Source organism: Gallus gallus, chromosome 3 (assembly GCF_016699485.2).
Source record: "Gallus gallus isolate bGalGal1 chromosome 3, bGalGal1.mat.broiler.GRCg7b, whole genome shotgun sequence".
Lineage (NCBI taxonomy): Eukaryota > Metazoa > Chordata > Aves > Galliformes > Phasianidae > Gallus > Gallus gallus.
Genome location: NC_052534.1, coordinates 101,522,229 through 101,549,322, shown reverse-complemented (window position 1 = coordinate 101,549,322; position 27,094 = coordinate 101,522,229). Strand labels below are relative to the sequence as shown.

General features: G+C 50.0%; 2 protein-coding genes and 1 long non-coding RNA gene across 3 annotated transcripts; all 3 read left to right on the top strand.

The window, feature by feature from the left end:
- Nucleotides 1-1,011: 1,011 nt before the first annotated feature.
- Nucleotides 1,012-17,685, top strand: LOC121110272. The gene is made up of 5 exons (XM_046939589.1): nucleotides 1,012-1,286; nucleotides 15,119-15,170; nucleotides 15,277-15,316; nucleotides 15,413-15,502; nucleotides 15,843-17,685. The coding sequence occupies exons 3-5, from the start codon at nucleotides 15,312-15,314 to the stop codon at nucleotides 17,683-17,685; spliced, it is 1,938 nt and encodes a 645-aa protein (XP_046795545.1). The 5' UTR covers nucleotides 1,012-1,286; nucleotides 15,119-15,170; nucleotides 15,277-15,311.
- On the top strand, nucleotides 8,805-10,358 carry LOC124418352. Its single transcript, XM_046939479.1, has 2 exons — nucleotides 8,805-8,860; nucleotides 8,977-10,358. The coding sequence occupies exon 2, from the start codon at nucleotides 9,230-9,232 to the stop codon at nucleotides 10,061-10,063; it is 834 nt and encodes a 277-aa protein (XP_046795435.1). The 5' UTR covers nucleotides 8,805-8,860; nucleotides 8,977-9,229; the 3' UTR covers nucleotides 10,064-10,358.
- Nucleotides 17,686-22,794: 5,109 nt separating the features above from the next.
- LOC121113172 lies at nucleotides 22,795-26,955 on the top strand. The gene is made up of 4 exons (XR_005858569.2): nucleotides 22,795-23,880; nucleotides 26,233-26,284; nucleotides 26,391-26,430; nucleotides 26,527-26,955. It is a non-coding gene; the product is annotated as an uncharacterized LOC121113172 (long non-coding RNA).
- Nucleotides 26,956-27,094: the final 139 nt, after the last annotated feature.

Here is a 27,094-nt window from a genome sequence, read left to right as displayed (position 1 = left end):
GCAGAAGCAGAAGGGCAAGGGACACACCCAGGACAAGCCAGCTTCTCCAAGAAGAAAGTCCCCAAAGAAAAAGCAGTCCTCCAGTGAGCAGAGACCCTCAGGTCTGCCACAGCCTCCAAATCCCACTGGGACCAACGTTCCAGCCCTCTTCGTGCAGCAGCAGAGACCCTCAGGTCTGCCACAGCCTCCAAATCCCACTGGGACCAACGTTCCAGTCTTCATGCTGGAGCAGAGACCCTCAGGTCTGCCACAGCTTCCAAATCTCGCTGGGACCGACATTCCAATCTCCCTCCTGCAGGAGCTTTTCACAGCACTTAGAGATTTGAAGAAAGCCAGACAAACTGCTGATGAGCTGCAGAAGCAGGTGCTGGCTTCCTTCTCAAATCAGCCCACAAACAATGCCAAGTAACCGAGGACAGATACGGCAGCAGAGGAACCTGGGGCGAGGACACAGAGTGGAAGAGAAGGGCGAGGGATGCACCCAGAACAGATCTGACTATGGGTCACTCTGCCCTACATGCACCAAAGCTCCATGCTGCTGCCAGCCAGGAGGTGTAAGCTCCCAGCGATTGGCTGCACCTGCAACTGCAGCCCCAGGTGCAGGAAGAGAAGTGACTGTGAGAGAAGAATCCCTCCATGAGGACAGGGACAAGAGGCAGCAGACCTGAAAAATGCTCCTGCCGATCAGCAGCCAGAGGGGCTCCTTTGGCTAAGGACATCAACCCCTGTAATTGCAGGAGGGAGCCCACCAGGACACACAGTCAGTGAGCAGCAGATCTCTGTCATGCCCTTCCAGGGTGCAGGAGCTCTCCCTCTTAAGTGACGTCACGGGTGGTTATCCCCTCTTTCCTGTGTAAGAGCAGCAGCTGCAGCTCCTCTGCTCACTACTCAGCCATCCTTGCATCCTTGCGTGGACAGCTCTGTTGCCATCTTCTACGGAGAGGACAGAGTGGCTGTCCTGGTCCCTGAGGGCAGGGACCCGGGCCTGGCATTCCCCGATGCTTTCAGCATGGACTGAGAGCAGTGCCAGTCCTTCAAGGCAGCAAAGGGCAAGAAGGCAATGATGTTGGGCGTCCACAGTGGGACTGAGAAGATAGAGGCCCCAGTGCTTCTTCTGGCTGCAGTAGGACAGGCAGCGACCCTGGGAACAGCAGAAAGATGCCTCCGTGGGTACCACCTCTCCTTGCTGTGGCATACTATGGATCAGTCTCCTTCAAAACCGCTGCTTCTCTTTCAAGGAAAATCAGGGCCATGGCATGCTGCTGACCCAATAGCCCTGGAAGGAGGTAGGATCTCAGTCCTGAGCTCTGATGCTCGTTATGAGCTCTACTTGACCAAGTGCACTGAGAGAAGAAAAAAGTCAAGGGGAGGACATGAGCAGGAACACTAAAAGGGAAGGAGGGAACAGTGAGAGCTGACAGAGGCAACTGGCAATGAAGAACTCTTGTAGTTCTTCACAAACGACATGCTTATCCATTTCCCAGTACCCAAAACAATAACTGGATTTTTAAAATTCAGTTTAATTCCCCAAATTGATTCACATAGTCACCGAATGTTCAAAGCTGGAAGGGACCTCTGCAGCTCATCTGATCCAACCCTGCTCTTCTCCAGCAGGTTGCTTATGAAGATGTCCAAGAAAGGAAAGTCCACAACCACTCTGGGCAACCTGTGCCAGCACTCAGTCACCCTCATACAAAATGTTTCCCAGTGTTCCGATGGAAATTCCTGTATTCTGGTTGGTGTCCATTACCTCTTGTCCTGTCCTTGGGCACCACTGAAAAGAACCTGGCTTCATCCTCTTTGTACACTCCCTTCGGATGCTGACAGCCATTACTAACATCCCCTCAAGCCTTCCCTAGGCTGAACAGTGCCAGCTTTCTCAGCATCTCCTTATAAGAGAGGTGCTCCAATCCCTTCACTGACTTTGTGGATTCCTCTGCTGGACTGTTTCCAGTACGCTCATGTCCCCTTGTACTGGGAGGGGCCAGAACTGGACACAGTATTCCATGTGTGGCCTTGCCAAAGCCAAGTAGAGGGGAAGGCTCACCTCCCTCAATCTGTTGGCAGTGCTTCGTCGATTTCTTTCTATGGGCTCAGATATGTCTCCCAACACAAGGAACCATTATGACACCCCAGCATCTTCACTTCAGTAGAAAGGAAATTTGGGGATTCTATTGGGCTGTTTGCTAGTTAAATTAACGTCATTTGTATTAGCTATAGAGGGCATGCAAATAGCAAAACTTCTTAAATATGTTAATCACACAGCAGAATCTTGCAAGATATACTCAGAAGGCAGTGAGATGCTGGCACAGGCTGCCCAGAGGGGTTGTGGATGCCTCATCCCTGGAGGAATTCAAGGCCAAGTTGGGTGGATTCCTGCACCACCTGATGTGGTGGGGGGCAGCCAGCCCATGGCAGAGGGTTGAGGCGGGATGACCTTTAAGGTCCCTTCCAACCCAAGCTGTTCTATGATTCTATGATTCTATGATAAGATCATTGGCAATAGCAGCCATTTATGCCTCCTCAGAATAATTCTCTTCCTCCAAGAAGAAAACAACCATGTGGTTAGATGCCAGCTCCATGTCCAGCCACGCATAGTGGAAGGCTTAGCTTCTGTTTAATGAATGTGATAGGCAGGGGATAAGGTTCTTCTGATAGTACACTTGATGTCTGTGCAGGTTCTGAAGATAAGATTATTGTGGAGTAATCCAGATGAGCTCTAGAGCTAGTAATGTGCCGGCAAAAGGCTTCTGGCTTGCAGACTCCTTCATCCAGTCACAAAGCAAGAGAATGGTGAAAGATGTAATAAAAGACCAAACACCTATTCTTCAAAGAACTATTCTCTGCTCTGCTATTATGGTTACACATCAGGTGCTCCAGATCTTAACTCTCACCACAGCCTTCCCAGAGCAGCTAAGCCACCACCTTATCAACCTTGGAGCCTCTAAAAAGGAGGAGACTCGTATCTTACTCCAGTCAAACAGCAGTATTACATCTAATCACACTTGACCCAGTATTCTTACTAGGGCTGGCAGAAAGCCCGTTAGTTATTTCCTTTTCTTCCTAGAAGCAGAGGCTGAACAAGTGATCAATTTTTTCTTATTTACACAACTGGGAACTGTACATAACATTTTATCCAACTATGACAGGAAGTTGGTGAATTGCAAGAATTGTGGATTTAATCCCTTCTGTTATACATATTTCTTCAAAAATCTTTTTTCTACTACACACAAAAGGCAGTCTTTCAAGAGGGCATTAGGGGGGTGGCTGTTTCACTGCTATTGCCATGAAAGTGCCTCTCACCGAAGCACACTACTTGCACTGAACATCCTCCTCATCTCATACAAGCAGGAATATTTGATACAGTTTCTCCACTGAGCAGAGGCAAACTGATGGGAGGAACTGTAAATTACAAGGCCAGGCTGTATGAGACTGGAAGCAACCTGGTCTAGAGACAGATGTCTCTGCCTATAGCAGGTGGTTGGAACTAGATGATCTTAAAGGTCCCTTCCAGACCAAACCATTCTATGATTCTATGATTCTATGAAAGTAATAACTCCAGGTCAAGGCACAGCACAGCCAGCTGAAGCTGCGTCTTGCACAGTGCCAGGGGCTGTTACCAGCAGCAAGAGAGGCAGCAAGAGAGGCAGCGGTGTGCACTACTAAGTGACAGGAGGGAATGTTCCAGTTGCAGCAGATAAGGACCTTCCTCCTGCCCAGCCCTGCCAGGGTGGTTTTAAAAGGCAGCACACCTGAACTCAAAGACCTTCCCGCTCTCATCTCACAGCCCCTCTGTTGTTCAGTATTGAGGTTAGCTGCAGATTTTGCTCGTCTACCCTGCACTCATGCATCTCTTGAGCATGGTTTGGGATCTCTGCTTTCCATGTGTGCTCTGCAGCACAGAAGTGGTGTTTGTAAAACAGGCAGGCTCACTGCTCCAGGAAGCATCTGTAGGATAAGAGAAGAGCATGGTGGCTGCAGGTCTTCAGCTCTTCAGTTGCCATAAACAAAGCAAGATCCTTTACATACAGTTTAATGTCCCAACTGCTTCACTGTTTGGCTGTGTTCTGTTAAGGACGGGTTCCCGGGAGGGTACGGAAATAACACTCTTGCAGAAGGTCATTTGTTTTCTCTTGTTTCAGGTGTTTCAGATCTCGCGTTATGCTCCATGAAATGAAGATTGCAAAATGCTGCTATCAGGAACTAAGAGAAGTGCCACCAATACACACAGTTTGCTTCACAGTGTGGTAACTGAATCCAAATAATTATCGCACACAAGCCCTTCCTTATCAAATACAGTCTGTCCTAACAAACATGTCAGTTAGAATAAGAACAAAACATTGAAAATTCTGATTTTCAACATACCTTTTGGATATTTGCTTTTTTTTGAGGCTTCTGAGTTCACTAATGCCATTTATCAGGATCATGGATAACGATTTTAAATTTTGTTAGGTCAAAAGTATTAAGCTGAGAAAGAGAGAGCAATTCTTGTATTAAGTACAAGAGAATTTAGTGGAGATTAAGCCCTTTGATCACTTTTGTATTATCCTTTTGCAAATATCCAGAAGAGTGAGGCTTTTCCTTTTTTCTTTTTCTTAGAAAAATCAAGCCAGGGTTCCAAAGTTATTGCTTGTCTCCAGAAATTTGGACGTTCAGCAAAACATTAAACAGATGGGATTGATAATAGAAGCAAGAAGTGATAAAGCTGGAACTTGTACTGCTGCCGTATTCCACTGCACAGATATAAGCATAGAATGTTCTGCCCTTCAAAGCCAACCTGAGCCTCTAGACCTCACAGTCAGATTCAGCTGGAGCAAGCGACAGGGCTGGTGACCTCATTGCTCCCTTCTACTTTTTCTAAAGATGTGACACTATGCAAATAGGAAAAAAAAAATAGAAAAAAAAAAAAGGAACATTTGTTTAGCAGCTTTAAAATCTGTCGTATCGTGAGTGTTGATCTAGTTGCTATGGCAAGCAGGCATGTTTAGATGGTGTGTACTGAAACAGGAATCTGCTTGGCCAACAGCACGGGTTGTGAAGGCCCTGCGTGCAACAGGAGAATGGGTTTTGACACTCCAGACCATGGATACAGTCAAGCTGTCTGGGACTTTGCTTCCACCTGCTTTCTTTCAGTAGCTGAATTTTAGACAGAAACATGAAGGACAGATGAATCACTGTTTCCAAACCAGGAGATCAGAACAGAGGTTTGAATACCACTGGCATTGGCTTTGGTAGTAAAACAGCGTGTTTTGCTTCACTGTTTCTTGCAGTGTCTGATGCATGGACCTTGCTGTATTAGCACTGCAAACGTCTCCCCTTGTGATGTAATGGTTTTTGAAAATGTATGTGGGAAGAATATCCATTCAAGGATAATGAGAGGATCTTTTCTTCAGACATTCCATTGACATAACAAGCTATATGGCTGGTAAGAGTTTGATATTATTCTAAGAAATATTGGAAGTGATAAACACAACGGCTATATCGATGTTGCAATGATGTTATTACAGAGTCTAAGCACTTCACTGCTTCTGGTGTTGATTGTCTTTTAGAGGTTAGAACTGGGTCTCCTCTGAGTAGCTGGAATATAGGATGTAGCTCCTGAGTAGTAATACCCAAAAGCGGTCACAACCAGTTGATGGTTCCTAATAATTTCTGCAGATCATTTAATGTCTGCATGTGAGGTACTACTTTGAGGATTTGTGGCTGAATGGTGGGAGATGTAACTTTCCATCCTAAATATTTCCACGGAGAACTGAGTTGCACCTTTCTTCAGCTGTTTGTGTACCTACAGACTGGACTGCCTGCTGGACGAGCAGTAAAGCGTCCTTCAGGCTCTCTTCTTGTTCTGCTGCTATTAATATACCACCCATGTAATGATAAATAGGACATGAGGTCTATTGGCTATGGGCCAATTCCAAGGTAACACTGAAGGTGAAGGAAGACCAGGCTGCAGCGTTCCCATGGGCTTGATTACAGCATGCAAGTCCTGTAAAAGCCTCCACTTTCCACTCTTCTTGAGGATAACAAAGACTGGAGCATTTAAGTCTCTTTAAGCGTATTTTGTAAGCGGTCAAGAAATGTAATGTAGGGCTCGGCAGCCCCCTGATTGACTGATGTAAATGAGGCATGAGACAATTAGTATCAGGTAACCGATGGACAGCGTGTAACACCACAGGCTGGACTTGTTGAAGGCACTGCCTGTCCATCTGTGCCTGGGCCTGAGGTGTTGCCCAGACCGCCTCCCCCATGAGTTCCTCAACGCCAATATGATTTAAGTTATTCAAATAATTCATGGCAGCCTGTTCCCGACATTCAGTCATAAACACGGTGCACTGCATGGGAGATAGGATTGTTCACAACACGTTCCAGTTGTGAGGGGTCATAATATAACCGTCACCAATTGCAACGAAAAGACTGTATGTAAATGCAGACTGAGTTCCATCACCTCTCACCGACTCCCTTAGCTCCTTCACCACCTCATAAGGCAGGGATTCCCACCTGGATTCTCCCACCGGGGGGGGGGGGGGGGGGGGGGGGGGACTGATTTGCACGATACAACACAGGAAAGGCTTGCGACGTATCCAAATCGCAGACGGGCGGCAGAGACGCAGAGGAAAGCGATGGGGGCGGGGCGGAGGGCGGGAGCGCGGGAGCGCGGTAGGGGGCCGCCATTTTTTTTTCTCCCCGGCCGGGGTTGCAGTGGGAGGTTCTGAAGTGTTGTATTCCCACAGTTTCTCTTGTATCCACTCCGTACCTCACAGCTTCCTCGGCTATGCCAATGTGGGTGCAACTGTAACCAAATCACTGGAATAAACTGTATTAAATGTCTTTAGGACTTGGGAGGGATGGTCAGCACCAGCATCTGAAAAGCAAGTTGTATGATCTGCACCCGTGATGCTTCTTCTTGAGGAGCTCAGAAGCTCCTCAAGCTCAGGCTAGCTGCACTGAGGCTGCACATTATACACATTTAGAGGAGGTATATTTAGGGTTGGAAACAGCTTTGAGAATCCACCCTTTGCGTACAGGCAGTAAAGGAGAGGATCATGCCCTGATGCTTGATAACAGGAAATAGCCCAAGTAAGAGAAAAGAATAAAAGGTGGGAAGCGAAAGTAGCATCAGAAAGGTCACCAGCATTATTTCCATAGAATCATAGATTGGCCTGGGTTGAAAAGTACCACAATGATCATTCAGTTTCAACCCCCCTGCTATGTGCAGGGTCACCAACCACCAGACCAGGCTGCCCAGAACCACATCCAGCCTGGCCTTGAATGCATCCATTCTGGAAATATATCAGTAAAAAATAATTCATAGGATAACACAGGAAGGGATATCTGCAGGCCATCTCATCCAGCTGCTTCCACAAAGCAAGGCAGACCCAGAACACAACACTTGGTGCAGTGTCCAGCTGAGGTTTGAGTATCTCCAGCCTCCCTGGGCAACCTATGCCAGTGTTCAGTCACACTCAGAATGACAATATATGTATATCTTAAAGTTAATTGTAATTCCTCATCTACCAGCTTTTGCGTACTGCTCCCCATCATTTCATTAGGCACCTCTGGTAAGGGCCCAGCTATATATTCTCAAGCAGTTGAAGAAATGTGCGTGATCTCCTATTATCTTTCTCAAGTCAGAATAAACCCATTCCTTCAGCCCCTTTGAGCCATTCAATACATGTTCCATCACCATGGTCCCACTCCTCAGACATCTTGGTAGCCTTTGCTGAACTTATGCATCAAAGTCAATGGAAAGGATGTGGTACTTAGATGCAGTTTAGCAAACGCATTATAGAGAACAGGTTCATGGGGAAGGTACTTGAGGAGGTGATCTAGTCCAACCTCCTGCTCAAAGTAGGGTAGTAACCACCTCCATGGACCTGATGCTGAACTCTTGCTAATACAGCCAGCTGCATCCTGTAGCTGTAAGGAAACACAGCTGATTCATGCTTATTTCACCCACCCTCAGACATCTACAATGTAGATAGATCTCCCTGTCTGAGCTAGGCACCAAACGCTGCCTCTGAACACAGTGGCAGAAATAGGTGCCTGACCTATTTATTTCAGACATCTACTTTAGCAGGAGATGAATCACACTCCAGCAATACCTGTTTCCCTCCACTGACTATAAAGGGAGAACAGAGTGGCTAGTTTTGATATAAACATCTATACTAGAGGTATTTACATTCAGCCACATTAATCCTGCCTTATAAATTTTACCACATCCCCAGATTTTGTTGGAAGACATTATACATCTGCATGTGAGAGACTGTGCATGTGTGTGTTCACACAGACACACAGGTTTTCTTCAAATGTAAAAAGAATACAGTTTATAACAATACAGGTATGCAAAAATGCACCGAGCTAGAACTTGAGAGAGCTGATTTACATTTCAACTGCAGATATTCTACCAAATATCAACCCTACTAATTTCTGTAGGTTAGTATTCTTTGTACACATGCCTGAAATTTTATTTTTAACACTCTAGCTAGCATGAATATTTTTTTTCTGGTAATATTAAATTGATTTTTCTAAGGGGAAATATAAAATTCTGCTTTGAAACATGTTGTAGTGGGCTTCTTGTGGGGGCATGGGATGTACGGGACAGGCTTCTCCCTCAGCATAGAGAGACAGTGCTATCGTGCTGACCTTGATGCAGAGAAAACAGGAGAAGAAGAAGGATGAGAAAAGAATGTGGAAATGGCCAAATAGGGAACAATGTTATCTGGTGTGAACCAATCAGAGTGGGACATGACAGCACGGTTTTGTAGGTAAAAATGTATCTAAGCTGTGTTTAGTAGTGAATAAACGCCATTTTGCTGCTCGTCATATTGGTGTGTGTCTGCCATCATTTGGCCCTGATCAGGTAATTGGTCAGTGAGCGCAGAGGCCTGACGCAGGTGGCTAACATCGTTGTTGCAGAAAGCAACAAATGGTGCCCCGTGTGAGGAGGCAGACTGTGTTTTGATGCCCTCTGTGCAGCTGCAAGCTGCGGGGTGACGCCATAGCGTGAGATTTGGGGTGACGCCCAGCCCGAGTGCCCTGAAGAGAGGGGGAGCCTGCAGAAGACGATTGGGGTGACGCCCTGCAGAAGATCATGATGACGACGATAGTGCCGGCCAGCAAGTAGAACCTGTGTTGCGGTGGGGTCCGGGGGGACGACAGGACGCTCACAGAGGACCTGTGTGGACGACGGCGTCGAGTGTGACTTTGTGGTGACGGCGACAGGCTGATCATGGACCATGTTCTTAAGGTATTGCTTCAGTTTTGTAAGGATTACTTTGGCAAGTATGCTCCTTCTAAGAAGGATATCCACGCACTTATTTCCCGGTTAGAGCGGGAGGGGGAGTTCAAAGCCCCCCACGAGATCCTTGATCACCAGAGGTGGGATGATCTCACCTCTGAGTTTGCGCAACATATTATGAGTGCTCAGGAGGGCGGGTCGGAGTTAAAAACTTGGGGTCTGATACTAGGGGCGTTGAAAGCGGCCAGAGTAGAGGGAAAGGTATTGGTGGAGGCTCGATACCTTTTGGGTCTCGGCGGTGGAGGCGAGACACCGGATTCAGGGGGGTCCGATGGGGGCTCGGGATCAGTTTCTTGCAGCGGCCGAGAGGAGACGGAGCCGCCAATGACCGTTGGCGAGATGGCGGCGGGTGAGCCGACCGCGCTCAGTTCAAAAGAAGACAAACGACAAGAGAGCGAACGTTCGTTCTGTCGTCCCCCTCCCCCGTATCCGGACCCCTCAGGCGGAACGTTGTATCCTTTCTCAGAATTACGTCAGTGTTACCTGACTCAAGGGGGCGGAGGAAGCTCTGATCTACATGGGCAGGATCAACTTACTGCCCACAAGGGGAGGGACCAGACGAACGGTCCGTCCAATGCGGACAGGGGGCATAGCCCACCGTCTCTGGTCTCTCCCAGGGGCGGTAGTGCGAGTGATGGTGTAGAGGAGAAAGAAGGGACTGGCTTTGAGTGCAGGGGGAGGGATCATGTGGCGGACTGGTATTGGATTAGATCGGAGGCTTTAGGGAAGGGTATAGTTCCAGAGGCATTCCCGGTGACTGAGTGATCACGGTCCCAAATGGCTGAGCACAGGAAAGGATTCCCTGTTGCTCTGATGTTTGCTTAAGAATTGTAGAAGAAAGTATTAGGAATAGTGTGCCGAAATATATTTAGGATTAGGCGTTTTGCGTTGCTTTGCGATGTATGGGTTAGGCGTGTGTGTAAGTAGTATCCAGCTTAGGGAGGGGGAGATGTTGTAGTAGGCATCTTGTGGGGGCACGGGATGTATGGGACAGGCTTCTCCCTAAGCATAGAGACAGTGCTATCGCGCTGACCTTGATGCAGAGAAAACAGGAGAAGAAGAAGGGTGAGAAAAGAATGTGGAAACAGCCAAATAAGGCACAATGTTATCTGGTGTGAACCAATCAGGGTGGGACATGACAGCACGGTTTTGTAGGTAAAAATGTATCTAAGCTGTGTTTAGTAGTGAATAAACACCATTTTGCTGCTCATCATATTGGTGTGCGTCTGCCGTCATTTGGCCCTGATCAGGTAATTGGTCAGTGAGCGCAGAGGCCTAACACAGGTGGCTAACGTTGTTGCAGAAAGAAACAGTCAAGGGTACTGACATCTGCATGCTACCCACATTGAGATCATCCTTAATTCTCCTTTTTCACAATGACGGCTGCAAATAGGAGCATGCCGTCAGCAAATGTGACTGATTTCAGCTGCTGGTAGAAAGGTCAGACAGAGTTCAACTCCTTTATAACAGAGCAACAATTTAGAAGGTCTTTAACCATTTGTCCTGAAGACCAGCAGGATAATCTTCCTGCAGTGAACATACTGGTTAAAAATTACATCGACCCTCCCCTTTCAGAATAATATCTCTGCTTTTGACCTCTTTGCAGCCCCGTGTATTATGCCCTGTTATCCAATTTGAATCACAGAGGAGTGTTGCATTTTCTAGACACATGTTAAATAACCCACTTTCTTCTGACTGAAGACAGACACACTGTCTATACAGGAAAATCCAGGCAGATAAGGGAAAAAAATATTGCATCCCATTCCCAGAAACCAGCCCAGACAAGCAGTGCGTGTATTTTTTTTGATAAATAGGTTGAGTTGAGTCTCAACGAAGTGTTGAGAAACCATTGATCTTATTCATAAAAGCTGACTTTATAGTCATCTTTCATGAAATTTGCAGCAGCTTCCTGAGAAGTTCACCGCAAGTCCACCTAGTCATGCCAATGGCACAGCTGAGTGGCAGTCTGCATGTGACAAAGGACAAAGATAATTGCCTCTGAGCAACTCACTGTGTAAAGATAATAGAGAAACAGGTTGTTTATGCTGGTCAGAGCAGATAGGAAAAAACATTCTGGGTGACAAAAATGGGGCTCTTCCAAAGTCATTGTGAGTGATGACCTTTATTGGCTTCTGCAGTTAGCACTCTGCAGAAATTGTGGCTATCTAGCTGCTTAATTCACAGGGCACACTATGCAGTATTGTGTTAAGACTAGTGTGCTAACAGAGGATGGTCTAAAAACCTAGTTCAGTGCAAGGAGGTTTTCCAACAATGTGGTTGCACAGTATTGACAAGCCTTCCTCAAGTGATGAAGCTTTCTGCAGAAATACCTCTCAAAATTCCTCTTCAGAGGAATTCAGGTGCTCCTCCTCACAGTGGAGGAGGAAGCACAACCAAAGAGAAATCTGGTCCATTGCTCTAAAAGATCTGAGAAGTGGAAACCACTCTTCCCCAGCTGACTCTGTCTCTTTATGCCTTTCTGCATTCCCATCCTCCTTGTGTCCAGATCCTGGCAGTGAGTTCCTCTCTGAACTTTGAGTGTCTCCAAGGATAGGTCATCCACAACCTCTTTGGGCAACCTGTGCCAGTGCTTTACTACCCTTACGTCATCATTGATGGTAGCACCACAGCCCAACCTTCGCTATTTTAAATGAATGTCTCACATTTGGAGCAAAATCAGTGAGGTACAACAGAGATTCAGCATAAGAGGACTATTTTCTATCTGGGATTTGAGTGATGTAATAATAAACGTGATCTGAGGATTCAGATATTTAGCCTGGTCTTATGGGAGCTTCTGCACACTACACACTAGCCTCTGCCCTCTTCTGAGCTGAACCCACTCGTGCCATCCTGCCCTGGGGCTTCCTGTGGCTGCCCACTACCCATGGCCTGCCCTTCCACTTGGATTGGGTAGCCATGAAACTGGGCCCTAACCCATGGTCAAGGTCACCGCACCCATAGGTAACACTGTCTTCAGAAACACAGTGTCCCTGCACAATGCTCACTTCTCATTTTGTTGTCTCCTTATATGCCTTTGCATGAAAGCTATAGGAAATACCTTCTGTTTGCACAGCAGGTGGAGGGCAGATGGAATTTTAGCACTAATGCAAAGATCAAGTAAGTGTTTTATCACAACAAAACCCCTGACACTTCCTTGATATCCTCACAAGCTCACTGGCAGGAAGAAAATAGACAGGAGACATCAAAGATTTTATTGTGGAAGATCAGGTCTCAAAAAAGTGTTGTAAATATTCCATTTGTTCCCTGGATCTCCTGTTGTCCCAGCCATTTGCAAGCAGGGTACATGCTATAGAAGTATATAATATGTGACTACAAATGTCATATCAGCATGAAAGTCAGCAGTGATTCCATCACTTGACACACTGCTATCAGAGATGACCTTGCAGGCACCTGAAAATGCAGCTCTACATGACTTACCCAATGTGGTGACACCCCTGAGGGACTGCAGCCATGGGAGACATGGGAGACATGGGTGACCTCCACCAGTGTTTCATGAAAACAAGTGAAAAGCACTGAACGTTAGAGAGAAATGTGAACAAGCAAATCATGCTGAGAAAACAAGTAAGGAAAAAGAAACAGCAAGAAACAGTTCTATGCATGGCTCAAGCTATTATGACAGCAGAGAATTTGGAATACGCTTTCTGTAACATTTAATGAGTCAGGGAAGATGAGACTAGGAAGGGGTGTAATAGGTGTTTGGCTTTAATGTGGGCCTGGATAAAGGTGAAGGAAAGGTTTTTGTTTGTTCTTGTCTTTTTTTTTTTTTTTTTTCACCCAACCAATATCCTAATAGGTTATCAGAAAACTGTGCTGTGTGGAAATAAAGTTAGTATAAATTCCCTCAGTCAGGCCTGTTTTCCCTGCAACATCCCTCTCTGCAAGAGTTGGTCTGCTCGAGGCTTTCATCAAGGAGCTTCCCTGGCAAAATGGCTGTCTCTCCTCAAACAGGTAACCACAGAGCACTGCCAGGCACATCTCACCACACAAACGTGCATTTCATGCCTGCAAACTTGTCTGGGAGGCTGGGGGGAGTGGAGGGCTTTGCTGAGGTTTGTCTGGAAGCTGTGGGAAGACGTAGTGCTGTTTGCTTTTGCTTTACACAGGCGTTTGTGCTGTACGTGCTAGTAGGCAGTGAAACTGAATTAGCCCATTTACAGCATTTCCTTCACCTGCACGTTCTGCAAACCACCCCAGACCAGGCTCAAACCAGCAATGATGCCAGCCAAGCCAAGAAGAAACTTCCCTATGCCCAGAGTGGCAGTGGTTGAAGAACAGGATTCTCCACTAACGTTCTTTAATGAAGCCCATCTAGTGGATGCCTGATTGCCAGGCTTTTTTAAGACACACAGACTGTCAAGTAAATTAAGCTCATAACAACACATGGCAACTAGTAGAGGGTACACACTCAGCGAAGTGGGATCTCTATTCCAATTTGGATGAAAATAATTAGCAGCTCTCCACTTTTTATTTTTTTCCTGCTTTGAGCAATGAATTTATAATCTTCCACAATTCATTTTTGTTTGAGTTGTAGTCCACGACCCTACTCTCTTCCCAAGCACAAAACTACGTGCATTCGTTCCTACTGATCAAATGTGTAGGTTTCCCAGTTTTGGATCTGCTATATGCTATCAACGCAACTGACCTACTGAGCATAACTATGCTTTCTGATGTGCCTGACTCTCATAACAATTTCCCTGACTGTTCCGAAGCACAGAGCTAGAGATTGCTCTTTCAGCAAACACTCCTTTTAGTAAATTGTTTGGAAAGACATCTGTGGGCAACAAGCACTAAGAAGAGTGTCTATCGGGGTAAATGTGTTCAGAACTTCAAAGACACGCTTTTGTTTTTTTCCAGTATGTAATCAGCTGTCAAATCTTTCTTCGAACCACATTAATTAGGTTAATTCACTCTAGTCTCTTCAGTGGGGAGGACCGCACACTCCCCGCTCGCATACCCTGTGCCAAGTGCTGCACTGTTCCTCAGGAGCTGTGCTCTTCCCTCCTGGGGGAGCTGGGGCTTCCTTGTTCTCCCTGTACTTCTTCTGGTGGTGTTTTGCCAGTTTTACTTCTCTGCGACGGGTCCACGGTGTGAGTCCCTGCTCTGAGCTAATCCGCTTGAGGCCTTCCCTGAAAATGCTGGGGAAGAGCAAGCAGCAGCACAGGGCCAGGGATTCAGTCCTTCCTGGTGAGAGGCAGAGGCTTCGTGTGGCCCGGCACAGTGCCAGGCCTCTGTGCTGGGGCGGGCTGTGCCACACCCCACTGTCCTTGCATCACAAACGTTGCCATAGCCCCCAGCTGGTGACATAGCAATTGCATCACAAAGGGGACAACCCCATATCTGGAGCAGAGCTAGGCTGGGTGCCACTTTGCCTGCGAGCTGACTAGAGAGAGGAGCTTAACTGCTTGGCTCTCTGCAAGTCACAGGCATGGCTGCTTTCTGGGGAATGATCTTCCTCAGCATGGCGGATGATAGTATCTTCTACCCCATCCTTTGGATCATGCTGATCATATCATTATTTGTATCTGTTCTGGCCTTGTGGAAGTGGAAGGTAGGAGTCAGGGCTGGTGCTGAGCCAGGCGCTGCAATACACGGAGGGGGGTCGGTGGGGGCCAGGGCCATCCCCAGGGCTGGGCTGGGGGCCCTGCCTGGGAGGAGAGGCCGTGTCCCAGCGGGGCCTGGCCAGGCTCGGCCTGGCGTCCTGGGGCAGGCAAGGGCCTGGGCTGTGCCCTGGGTTGGTGGGTACCGCTGTGGCTGCTGGGGATGCTCCCCTCTCACTCACTACTTTCTGTGCCCATACAGAAAGAGAGACAGAGGAAGTGCCAACACAGAGGTAACCATGAAAATTCTAGAGGTGAGCAGCCCTGGGCAACGGCCCTGCAAAGACACCCCCTGGCCCCCCATGCCCACCACTCCATCACGTGCTCTCCATCCACTCACTTTGTCTCCTTTGCCAGCAGTTTGGGACTTCCGCACGTCTTCACAGCACTTGAGGATGCAGTAAGTAAAATTGTCCCTTCTTGGAACACGGCAGCCCCCTCCAGTCACCTCCCACCAAATGAAATCCCACTAACACTGCTCTCTGCTCTGCTACAGCTCCTCAGTGCCCAGGAAAATGGATAAGAACTGTGAAATACTCGACCAGTTCAACAGACGTCTTCAGGCCTTGACCAGATGCATGGCGATGTGAGACCACTGATAAGGGATGGGGACGGGGACAGGGGCAGGGCTTGGTGACATGGAAAACTGCAATGACTCAGGGAGGGCACAGGGATATCCACAGACTTGAAATCTGAGAGGCAATGCCCTTGTAGAAGGGTTTACCACTGAGGCACAGACATGACAGTGTCACCCTTGCTCAGTGCCCTGTAAGCGGGGATGGAACCTTGGGCACACACTTTTGGGGACCCTGTGGAAATGACACAGCCTGCCAACACCTTTGAAGCGACAGAAAAGCCCCGGGGTCCTCAGGAGAGTTTGGCTCAGAACCGCCCTCATCTTCCTTCTCTTTCTCCATCTCACACAGGCTCACCTTGGAACTGCCTGAGGGCAGCGATGATTCCACCAGCTCGGTCACAGTGAGTGAAAACCGCTGCTCTTTGAGGACATCGCTGTATCCGTTGAGCACCAGTTGTGGGGAAATGGAGGCACCTTACCGACACCCAAAAGCCCAGGAGAACTTGGAAAGCTCCATCCCAGAAAGGAAAGCGGAGCAGGGACTGGGCCTCAGTGATCAGAGAAAGCCTGATGTGATGGTGGCTCCCACGGTGCAGGACCTGCCCTTAGAGGATGAGGCTATGCAAAGTCATTCGGAGCATCCTAACATAAAAATGCAGGCACCACAGTTCCTGAAGAGGAGTTTCTCAGAGCCCGTCCTGGGTCAGAGAGACTCCCAGCTTCCCCATCCTCTGAGGCACTCAAGGAGGCCCACTTACTCGCTCTTCCAGCGTGGGCATGGGCAAGCTCTGGCAAGGAGGTCAGCAGCACAGGCCCTTGTCCCACGGCGAAAATCTGCCCCCGAGACAGATACGTGCAGACAAGAAACAAGGATTCCAGTCCACATTGCCTGCTGCAGAATCTATGAAGGCCCTGATGACCATCAGATCAAGATGATGCATCTGTGGCTGGAGCAATATGAATATGTTGAGAGGCGAAAGTTGGAATTTTATAGAGACTACTACACCCAGCCTAACAACGAAGGATCCCAGGGCGTGGCTCCATCTGACACTGCAGCCCCGGTTGTTGCAGGAGGAGCAACAGTTCGAGAGAGGAATTCACCCGAGGTCAAGGCCAGTGAGCAACAGGACAAGAAAAATACCACTGCTGCCCAGCAGCCAGAGGGGCTCCCTGAACGTACCCTCGTGGAGAGTTCTTCGGTTGTGCCATGGAGGCGTCTGCCACAGGGTAGACCATTCAGACCCCAAGCAGCACACGCAGAGATGACGCCCAGGCAAGAAGCAGCAGAACACACGACTCCTAGACCAGGGACACCACCTATGCTGTGCAGAAACTGCTGTGCACCAGCCCTCCTGTGCCGTTTCATTCAGAATGCCGGGGCCAAGCTCCGAGCTGCCAGCATGGCCCTCTATTCCCTGATCAGAAAGGCAACTAAGAAGCTCTCAAAGAAGGGAAGAGAGCCCATCATGAAAAACAGATCCTTAGAGCAGGCCAGGCTGGACACAGATCAACGTAGGAGCAGACGATCACTGAGTCTACTGGCCAAAAAGAAAAACCCACGTACACCTCAGGAGGCAATGAGGAAGGACACGGTGGCATCTCAAGATAAGACTTTCAGCGATGCCAGTGAGGCCAGAGGTGCCAAAAAAGCATTGAGCCAGGGTGGCAGCAGCCACAGGCACCTGGACGTGCTGGCTCCTGTTGCCCGTAGAGAGCCAGCCAACGTGCTGCTACCTCGGAGAAGGCTGCTCTTGGAGACTGAAGCTCCTGCCCCATCTCAGTCTGTTCTAGCAGATGTCCAGGCAGGCACAGCTGCAGTGAGTAGTGGATTACTGCCAGATGCTACCAGGGGGCAGAAGCAGAAGGGCAAGGGTCACACCCAGGACAAGTCAGCTCCTCCAAGAAGAAAGTCCCCAAAGAAAAAGGAGTCTTCCAGTGAGCAGAGACCCTCAGGTCTGCCACAGCCTCCAAATCCCACTGGGACCGACGTTTCAGTCCTCTTCGTGCAGGAGCAGAGACCCTCAGGTCTGCCACAGCCTCCAAATCCCACTGGGACCAACGTTCCAGTCCTCGTCATGCAGGAGCTTTTCACAGCACTTAGAGCTTTGAACAAAGCCAGACAAACTGCTGATGAGCTGCAGAAGCAGGTGCTGGCTTCCTTCTCAAATCAGCCCACAAACAATGCCAAGTAACCGAGGACAGATACGGCAGCAGAGGAACCTGGGGCGAGGACACAGAGTGGAAGAGAAGGGCGAGGGATGCACCCAGAACAGATCTGACTATGGGTCACTCTGCCCTACATGCACCAAAGCTCCATGCTGCTGCCAGCCAGGAGGTGTAAGCTCCCAGCGATTGGCTGCACCTGCAACTGCAGCCCCAGGTGCAGGAAGAGAAGTGACTGTGAGAGAAGAATCCCTCCATGAGGACAGGGACAAGAGGCAGCAGACCTGAAAAATGCTCCTGCCGATCAGCAGCCAGAGGGGCTCCTTTGGCTAAGGACATCAACCCCTGTAATTGCAGGAGGGAGCCCACCAGGACACACAGTCAGTGAGCAGCAGATCTCTGTCATGCCCTTCCAGGGTACAGGAGCTCTCCCTCTTAAGTGACGTCACGGGTGGTTATCCCCTCTTTCCTGTGTAAGAGCAGCAGCTGCAGCTCCTCTGCTCACTACTCAGCCATCCTTGCATCCTTGCGTGGACAGCTCTGTTGCCATCTTCTACGGAGAGGACAGAGTGGCTGTCCTGGTCCCTGAGGGCAGGGACCCGGGCCTGGCATTCCCCGATGCTTTCAGCATGGACTGAGAGCAGTGCCAGTCCTTCAAGGCAGCAAAGGGCAAGAAGGCAATGATGTTGGGCGTCCACAGTGGGACTGAGAAGATAGAGGCCCCAGTGCTTCTTCTGGCTGCAGTAGGACAGGCAGCGACCCTGGGAACAGCAGAAAGATGCCTCCATGGGTACCACCTCTCCTTGCTGTGGCATACTATGGATCAGTCTCCTTCAAAACCGCTGCTTCTCTTTCAAGGAAAATCAGGGCCATGGCATGCTGCTGACCCAATAGCCCTGGAAGGAGGTAGGATCTCAGTCCTGAGCTCTGATGCTCGTTATGAGCTCTACTTGACCAAGTGCACTGAGAGAAGAAAAAAGTCAAGGGGAGGACATGAGCAGGAACACTAAAAGGGAAGGAGGGAACAGTGAGAGCTGACAGAGGCAACTGGCAATGAAGAACTCTTGTAGTTCTTCACAAACTACATGTTTATCCATTTCCCAGTACCCAAAACAATAACTGGATTTTTAAAATTCAGTTTAATTCCCCAAATTGATTCACATAGTCACCGAATGTTCGAAGCTGGAAAGGACCTCTGGAGCTCATCTGATCCAACCCTGCTCTTCTCCAGCAGGTTGCTTATGAAGATGTCCAAGAAAGGAAAGTCCACAACCACTCTGGGCAACCTGTGCCAGCACTCAGTCACCCTCATACAAAATGTTTCCCAGTGTTCCGATGGAAATTCCTGTATTCTGGTTGGTGTCCATTACCTCTTGTCCTGTCCTTGGGCACCACTGAAAAGAACCTGGCTTCATCCTCTTTGTACACTCCCTTCAGATGCTGACAGACATTACTAACATCCCCTCAAGCCTTCCCTAGGCTGAACAGTGCCAGCTTTCTCAGCATCTCCTTATGAGAGAGGTGCTCCAATCCCTTCACTGACTTTGTGGATTCCTCTGCTGGACTGTTTCCAGTACGCTCATGTCCCCTTGTACCGGGAGGGGCCAGAACCGGACACAGTATTCCATGTGTGGCCTTGCCAAAGCCAAGTAGAGGGGAAGGCTCACCTCCCTCAATCTGTTGGCAGTGCTTCGTCGATTTCTTTCTATGGGCTCAGATATGTCTCCCAACACAAGGAACCATTATGACACCCCAGCATCTTCACTTCAGTAGAAAGGAAATTTGGGGATTCTATTGGGCAGTTTGCTAGTTAAATTAACATCATTTGTATTAGCTACAGAGGGCATGCAAATAGCAAAACTTCTTAAATATGTTAATCACACAGCAGAATCTTGCAAGATATACTCAGAAGGCAGTGAGATGCTGGCACAGGCTGCCCAGAAGGGTTGTGGATGCCTCATCCCTGGAGGAATTCAAGGCCAAGTTGGGTGGATTCCTGCACCACCTGATGTGGTGGGGGGCAACCAGCCCATGGCAGAGGGTTGAGGCGGGATGACCTTTAAGGTCCCTTCCAACCCAGGCTGTTCTATGATTCTATGATTCTATGATAAGATCATTGGCAATAGCAGCCATTTATGCCTCCTCAGAATAATTCTCTTCCTCCAAGAAGAAAACAACCATGTGGTTAGATGCCTGCTCCATGCCCAGCCATGCATAGTGGAAGGCTTAGCTTCTGTTTAATGAATGTGATAGGCAGGGGATAAGGTTCTTCTGATAATACACTTGATGTCTGTGCAGGTTCTGAAGATAAGATTATTGTGGAGTAATCCAGATGAGCTCTAGAGCTAGTAATGTGCCGGCAAAAGGCTTCTGGCTTGCAGACTCCTTCATCCAGTCACAAAGCAAGAGAATGGTGAATTAATAAATAAATAAGCTGTTCCTCAGGAGCTGTGCTCTTCCCTCCTGGGGGAGCTGGGGCTTCCTTGTTCTCCCTGTACTTCTGGTGGTGTTTTGCCAGGTTTACTTCTCTGTGACGGGTCCATGGTGTGAGTCCCTGCTCTGAGCTAATCCGCTTGAGGCCTTCCCTGAAAATGCTGGGGAAGAGCAAGCAGCAGCAGCACAGGGCCAGGGATTCAGTCCTTCCTGGTGAGAGGCAGAGGCTTCGTGTGGCCCGGCACAGTACCAGGCCTCTCTGCTGAGGCGGGCTGTGCCACATCCCACTGTCCTTGCATCACAAACGTTGCCATAGCCCCCAGCTGGTGACATAGCAACTGCATCACAAAGGGGACAACCCCAGATCTGGAGCAGAGCTAGGCTGGGTGCCACTTTGCCTGCGAGCTGACTAGAGAGAGGAGCTTAACTGCTTGGCTCTCTGCAAGTCACAGGCATGGCTGCTTTCTGGGGAATGATCTTCCTCAGCATGGCGGATGATAGTATCTTCTACCCCATCCTTTGGATCATGCTGATCATATCATTATTTGTATCTGTTCTGGCCTTGTGGAAGTGGAAGGTAGGAGTCAGGGCTGGTGCTGAGCCAGGCGCTGCAGTACACGGAGGGGGGTCGGTGGGGGCCAGGGCCATCCCCAGGGCTGGGCTGGGGGCCCTGCCTGGGAGGAGAGGCCGTGTCCCAGCGGGGCCTGGCCAGGCTCGGCCTGGAGTCCTGGGGCAGGCAAGGGCCTGGGCTGTGCCCTGGGTTGGTGGGTACCGCTGAGGCTGCTGGGGATGCTCCCCTCTCACTCACTGCTTTCTGTGCCCATACAGAAAGAGAGACAGAGGAAGTGCCAACACAGAGGTAACCATGAAAATTCTAGAGGTGAGCAGCCCTGGGCAACGGCCCTGCAAAGACACCCCCTGGCCCCACATGCCCACCACTCCATCACGTGCTCCCCATCCACTCACTTTGTCTCCTTTGCCAGCAGTTTGGGACTTCCGCACGTCTTCACAGCACTTGAGGATGCAGTAAGTAAAATTGTCCCCTCTTGGAACACGGCAGCCCTCTCCAGTCACCTCCCACCAAATGAAATCCCACTAACACTGCTCTCTGCTCTGCTACAGCTCCTCAGTGCCCAGGAAAATGGATAAGAAGTGTGAAATACTCGGGCAGCAACGATTCCACCAGCTCGGTCACAGTGAGTGAAAACCGCTGCTCTTTGAGGACATCGCTGTATCCGTTGAGCACCAGTTGCGGGGAAATGGAGGCACCTTGCCGACACCCAAAAGCCCAGGAGAACTTGGAAAGCTCCATCCCAGAAAGGAAAGCGGAGCAGGGACGGGGCCTCAGTGATCAGAGAAAGCCTGATGTGATGGTGGCTCCCACGGTGCAGGACCTGCCCTCAGAGGATGAGGCTACGCAAAGTCATTCGGAGCATCCTAACATAAGAATGCAGGCACCACAGTTCCTGAAGAGGAGTTTCTCAGAGCCTGTCCTGGGTCAGAGAGACTCCCAGCTTCCCCATCCTCTGAGGCACTCAAGGAGGTCCACTTACTCGCTCTTCCAGCGTGGGCATGGGCAAGCTCTGGCAAGGAGGTCAGCAGCACGGGCCCTTGTCCCACGGCGAAAATCTGCCCCCGAGACAGATGCATGCAGACAAGAAACAAAGACTCCAGTCCAGATTGCCTGCTGCAGACTCTATGAAGGCCCTGATGACCATCAGATCAAGATGATGCATCTGTGGCTGGAGCAATATGAATATGTTGAGAGGCGAAAGTTGGAATTTTATACAGACCACCGCATCCTGCCTAACAACGAAGGATCCCAGGGCGTGGCTCCATCTGACACTGCAGCCCCGGTTGTTGCAGGAGGAGCAACAGTTCGAGAGAGGAATTCACCCGAGGTCAAGGCCAGTGAGCAGCAGGACAAGAAACATACCACTGCTGCCCAGCAGCCAGAGGGGCTCCCTGAACGTACCCTCGTGGAGAGTTCTTTGGTTGTGCCATGGAGGCGTCTGCCACAGGGTAGACCATTCAGACCCCAAGCAGCACACGCAGCGATGACGCCCAGGCAAGAAGCAGCAGAACACACGACTCCTAGACCAGAGACACCACCTGTGCTGTGCAGAAACTGGTGTGCGCCAGCCCTCCTGTGCCGTTTCATTCAGCATGCTGGGGCCAAGCTCCGAGCTGCCAGCATGGCCCTCTATTCCCTGATCAGAAAGGCAACTAAGAAGCTCTCAAAGAAGGGAAGAGAGCCCATCGTGAAAAACAGACCCTTAGAGCAGGCCAGGCTGGACACAGATCAACGTAGGAGGAGACTATCACTGAGACTACTGGCCAAAAAGAAAAACCCACGTACACCTCAGGAGGCAATGAAGAAGGACACGGTGGCATCTCAAGAGAAGACTTTCAGTGATGCCAGTGAGGCCAGAGGTGCCAAAAAAGCATTGAGCCAGGGTGGCAGCAGCCACAGGCACCTGGACGTGCTGGCTCCTGTTGCCCGTAGAGAGCCAGCCAACGTGCTGCTACCTTGGAGAAGGCTGCTCTTGGAGACTCAAGCTCCTGCCCCATCTCAGTCTGTTCCAGCAGATGTCCAGGCAGGCACAGCTGCAGTGAGTAGAGGATTTCTGCCAGATGCTACCAGGGGGCAGAAGCAGAAGGGCAAGGGTCACACCCAGGACAAACCAGCTCCTCCAAGAAGAAAGTCCCCAAAGAAAAAGCAGTCCTCCAGTGAGCAGAGACCCTCAGGTCTGCCACAGCCTCCAAATCCCGCTGGGACCAACGTTCCAATCTCCCTCCTGCAGGAGCTTTTCACAGCACTTAGAGATTTGAACAAAGCCAGACAAACTGCTGATGAGCTGCAGAAGCAGGTGCTGGCTTCCTTCTCAAATCAGCCCACAAACAATGCCAAGTAACCGAGGACAGATACGGCAGCAGAGGAACCTGGGGCGAGGACACAGAGTGGAAGAGAAGGGCGAGGGATGCACCCAGAACAGACCTGACTATGGGTCACTCTGCCCTACATGCACCAAAGCTCCATGCTGCTGCCAGCCAGGAGGTGTAAGCTCCCAGCGATTGGCTGCACCTGCAACTGCAGCCCCAGGTGCAGGAAGGGACATGACTGTGAGAGAAGAATCCCTCCATGAGGACAGGGACAAGAGGCAGCAGACCTGAAAAATGCTCCTGCCGATCAGCAGCCAGAGGGGCTCCTTTGGCTAAGGACATCAACCCCTGTAATTGCAGGAGGGAGCCCACCAGGACACACAGTCAGTGAGCAGCAGATCTCTGTCATGCCCTTCCAGGGTGCAGGAGCTCTCCCTCTTAAGTGACGTCACGGGTGGTTATCCCCTCTTTCCTGTGTAAGAGCAGCAGCTGCAGCTCCTCTGCTCACTACTCAGCCATCCTTGCATCCTTGCGTGGACAGCTCTGTTGCCATCTTCTACGGAGAGGACAGAGTGGCTGTCCTGGTCCCTGAGGGCAGAGACCCGGGCCTGGCATTCCCCGATGCTTTCAGCATGGACTGAGAGCAGTGCCAGTCCCTCAAGGCAGCAAAGGGCAGAAGGCAATGATGTTGGGCGTCCACAGTGGGACTGAGAAGATAGAGGCCCCAGTGCTGCTTCTGGCTGCAGTAGGACAGGCAGCGACCCTGGGAACAGCAGAAAGATGCCTCCATGGGTACCACCTCTCCTTGCTGTGGCATACTAAGGATCAGTCTCCTTCAAAACCGCTGCTTCTCTTTCAAGGAAAATCAGGGCCATGGCATGCTGCTGACCCAATAGCCCTGGAAGGAGGTAGGATCTCAGTCCTGAGCTCTGATGCCCGTTATGAGCTCTACTTGACCAAGTACACTGAGAGAAGAAAAAAGTCAAGGGGAGGACATGAGCAGGAACACTAAAAGGGAAGGAGGGAACAGTGAGAGCTGACAGAGGCAACTGGCAATGAAGAACTCTTGTAGTTCTTCACAAACTACATGCTTATCCATTTCCCAGTACCCAAAACAATAACTGGATTTTTAAAATTCAGTTTAATTCCCCAAATTGATTCACATAGTCACCGAATGTTCAAAGCTGGAAGGGACCTCTGCAGCTCATCTGATCCAACCCTGCTCTTCTCCAGCAGGTTGCTTATGAAGATGTCCAAGAAAGGAAAGTCCACAACCACTCTGGGCAACCTGTGCCAGCACTCAGTCACCCTCATACAAAATGTTTCCCAGTGTTCCGATGGAAATTCCTGTATTCTGGTTCGTGTCCATTACCTCTTGTCCTGTCCTTGGGCACCACTGAAAAGAACCTGGCTTCATCCTCTTTGTACACTCCCTTCAGATGCTGACAGCCATTACTAACATCCCCTCAAGCCTTCCCTAGGCTGAACAGTGCCAGCTTTCTCAGCATCTCCTTATAAGAGAGCTGCTCCAATCCCTTCACTGACTTTGTGGATTCCTCTGCTGCACTGTTTCCAGTACGCTCATGTCCCCTTGTACTGGGAGGGGCCAGAACTGGACACAGTATTCCATGTGTGGCCTTGCCAAAGCCAAGTAGAGGGGAAGGCTCACCTCCCTCAATCTGTTGGCAGTGCTTCGTCAATTTCTTTCTATGGGCTCAGATATGTCTCCCAACACAAGGAGCCATTATGACACCCCAGCATCTTCACTTCAGTAGAAAGAAAATTTGGGGATTCTATTGGGCAGTTTGCTAGTTAAATTAACATCATTTGTATTAGCTACAGAGGGCATGCAAATAGCAAAACTTCTTAAATATGTTAATCACACAGCAGAATCTTGCAAGATATACTCAGAAGGCAGTGAGATGCTGGCACAGGCTGCCCAGAGGGGTTGTGGATGCCTCATCCCTGGAGGAATTCAAGGCCAAGTTGGGTGGATTCCTGCACCACCTGATGTGGTGGGGGGCAACCAGCCCATGGCAGAGGGTTGAGGCGGGATGACCTTTAAGGTCCCTTCCAACCCAGGCTGTTCTATGATTCTATGATTCTATGATAAGATCATTGGCAATAGCAGCCATTTATGCCTCCTCAGAATAATTCTCTTCCTCCAAGAAGAAAACAACCATGTGGTTAGATGCCAGCTCCATGCCCAGCCATGCATAGTGGAAGGCTTAGCTTCTGTTTAATGAATGTGATAGGCAGGGGATAAGGTTCTTCTGATAGTACACTTGATGTCTGTGCAGGTTCTGAAGATAAGATTATTGTGGAGTAATCCAGATGAGCTCTAGAGCTAGTAATGTGCCGGCAAAAGGCTTCTGGCTTGCAGACTCCTTCATCCAGTCACAAAGCAAGAGAATGGTGAATTAATAAATAAATAAGCTGTTCCTCAGGAGCTGTGCTCTTCCCTCCTGGGGGAGCTGGGGCTTCCTTGTTCTCCCTGTACTTCTGGTGGTGTTTTGCCAGGTTTACTTCTCTGTGACGGGTCCATGGTGTGAGTCCCTGCTCTGAGCTAATCCGCTTGAGGCCTTCCCTGAAAATGCTGGGGAAGAGCAAGCAGCAGCACAGGGCCAGGGATTCAGTCCTTCCTGGTGAGAGGCAGAGGCTTCGTGTGGCCCGGCACAGTACCAGGCCTCTCTGCTGAGGCGGGCTGTGCCACATCCCACTGTCCTTGCATCACAAACGTTGCCATAGCCCCCAGCTGGTGACATAGCAACTGCATCACAAAGGGGACAACCCCAGATCTGGAGCAGAGCTAGGCTGGGTGCCACTTTGCCTGCGAGCTGACTAGAGAGAGGAGCTTAACTGCTTGGCTCTCTGCAAGTCACAGGCATGGCTGCTTTCTGGGGAATGATCTTCCTCAGCATGGCGGATGATAGTATCTTCTACCCCATCCTTTGGATCATGCTGATCATATCATTATTTGTATCTGTTCTGGCCTTGTGGAAGTGGAAGGTAGGAGTCAGGGCTGGTGCTGAGCCAGGCGCTGCAGTACACGGAGGGGGGTCGGTGGGGGCCAGGGCCATCCCCAGGGCTGGGCTGGGGGCCCTGCCTGGGAGGAGAGGCCGTGTCCCAGCGGGGCCTGGCCAGGCTCGGCCTGGAGTCCTGGGGCAGGCAAGGGCCTGGGCTGTGCCCTGGGTTGGTGGGTACCGCTGAGGCTGCTGGGGATGCTCCCCTCTCACTCACTGCTTTCTGTGCCCATACAGAAAGAGAGACAGAGGAAGTGCCAACACAGAGGTAACCATGAAAATTCTAGAGGTGAGCAGCCCTGGGCAACGGCCCTGCAAAGACACCCCCTGGCCCCACATGCCCACCACTCCATCACGTGCTCCCCATCCACTCACTTTGTCTCCTTTGCCAGCAGTTTGGGACTTCCGCACGTCTTCACAGCACTTGAGGATGCAGTAAGTAAAATTGTCCCCTCTTGGAACACGGCAGCCCTCTCCAGTCACCTCCCACCAAATGAAATCCCACTAACACTGCTCTCTGCTCTGCTACAGCTCCTCAGTGCCCAGGAAAATGGATAAGAAGTGTGAAATACTCGGGCAGCAACGATTCCACCAGCTCGGTCACAGTGAGTGAAAACCGCTGCTCTTTGAGGACATCGCTGTATCCGTTGAGCACCAGTTGCGGGGAAATGGAGGCACCTTGCCGACACCCAAAAGCCCAGGAGAACTTGGAAAGCTCCATCCCAGAAAGGAAAGCGGAGCAGGGACGGGGCCTCAGTGATCAGAGAAAGCCTGATGTGATGGTGGCTCCCACGGTGCAGGACCTGCCCTCAGAGGATGAGGCTACGCAAAGTCATTCGGAGCATCCTAACATAAGAATGCAGGCACCACAGTTCCTGAAGAGGAGTTTCTCAGAGCCTGTCCTGGGTCAGAGAGACTCCCAGCTTCCCCATCCTCTGAGGCACTCAAGGAGGTCCACTTACTCGCTCTTCCAGCGTGGGCATGGGCAAGCTCTGGCAAGGAGGTCAGCAGCACAGGCCCTTGTCCCACGGCGAAAATCTGCCCCCGAGACAGATGCATGCAGACAAGAAACAAAGACTCCAGTCCAGATTGCCTGCTG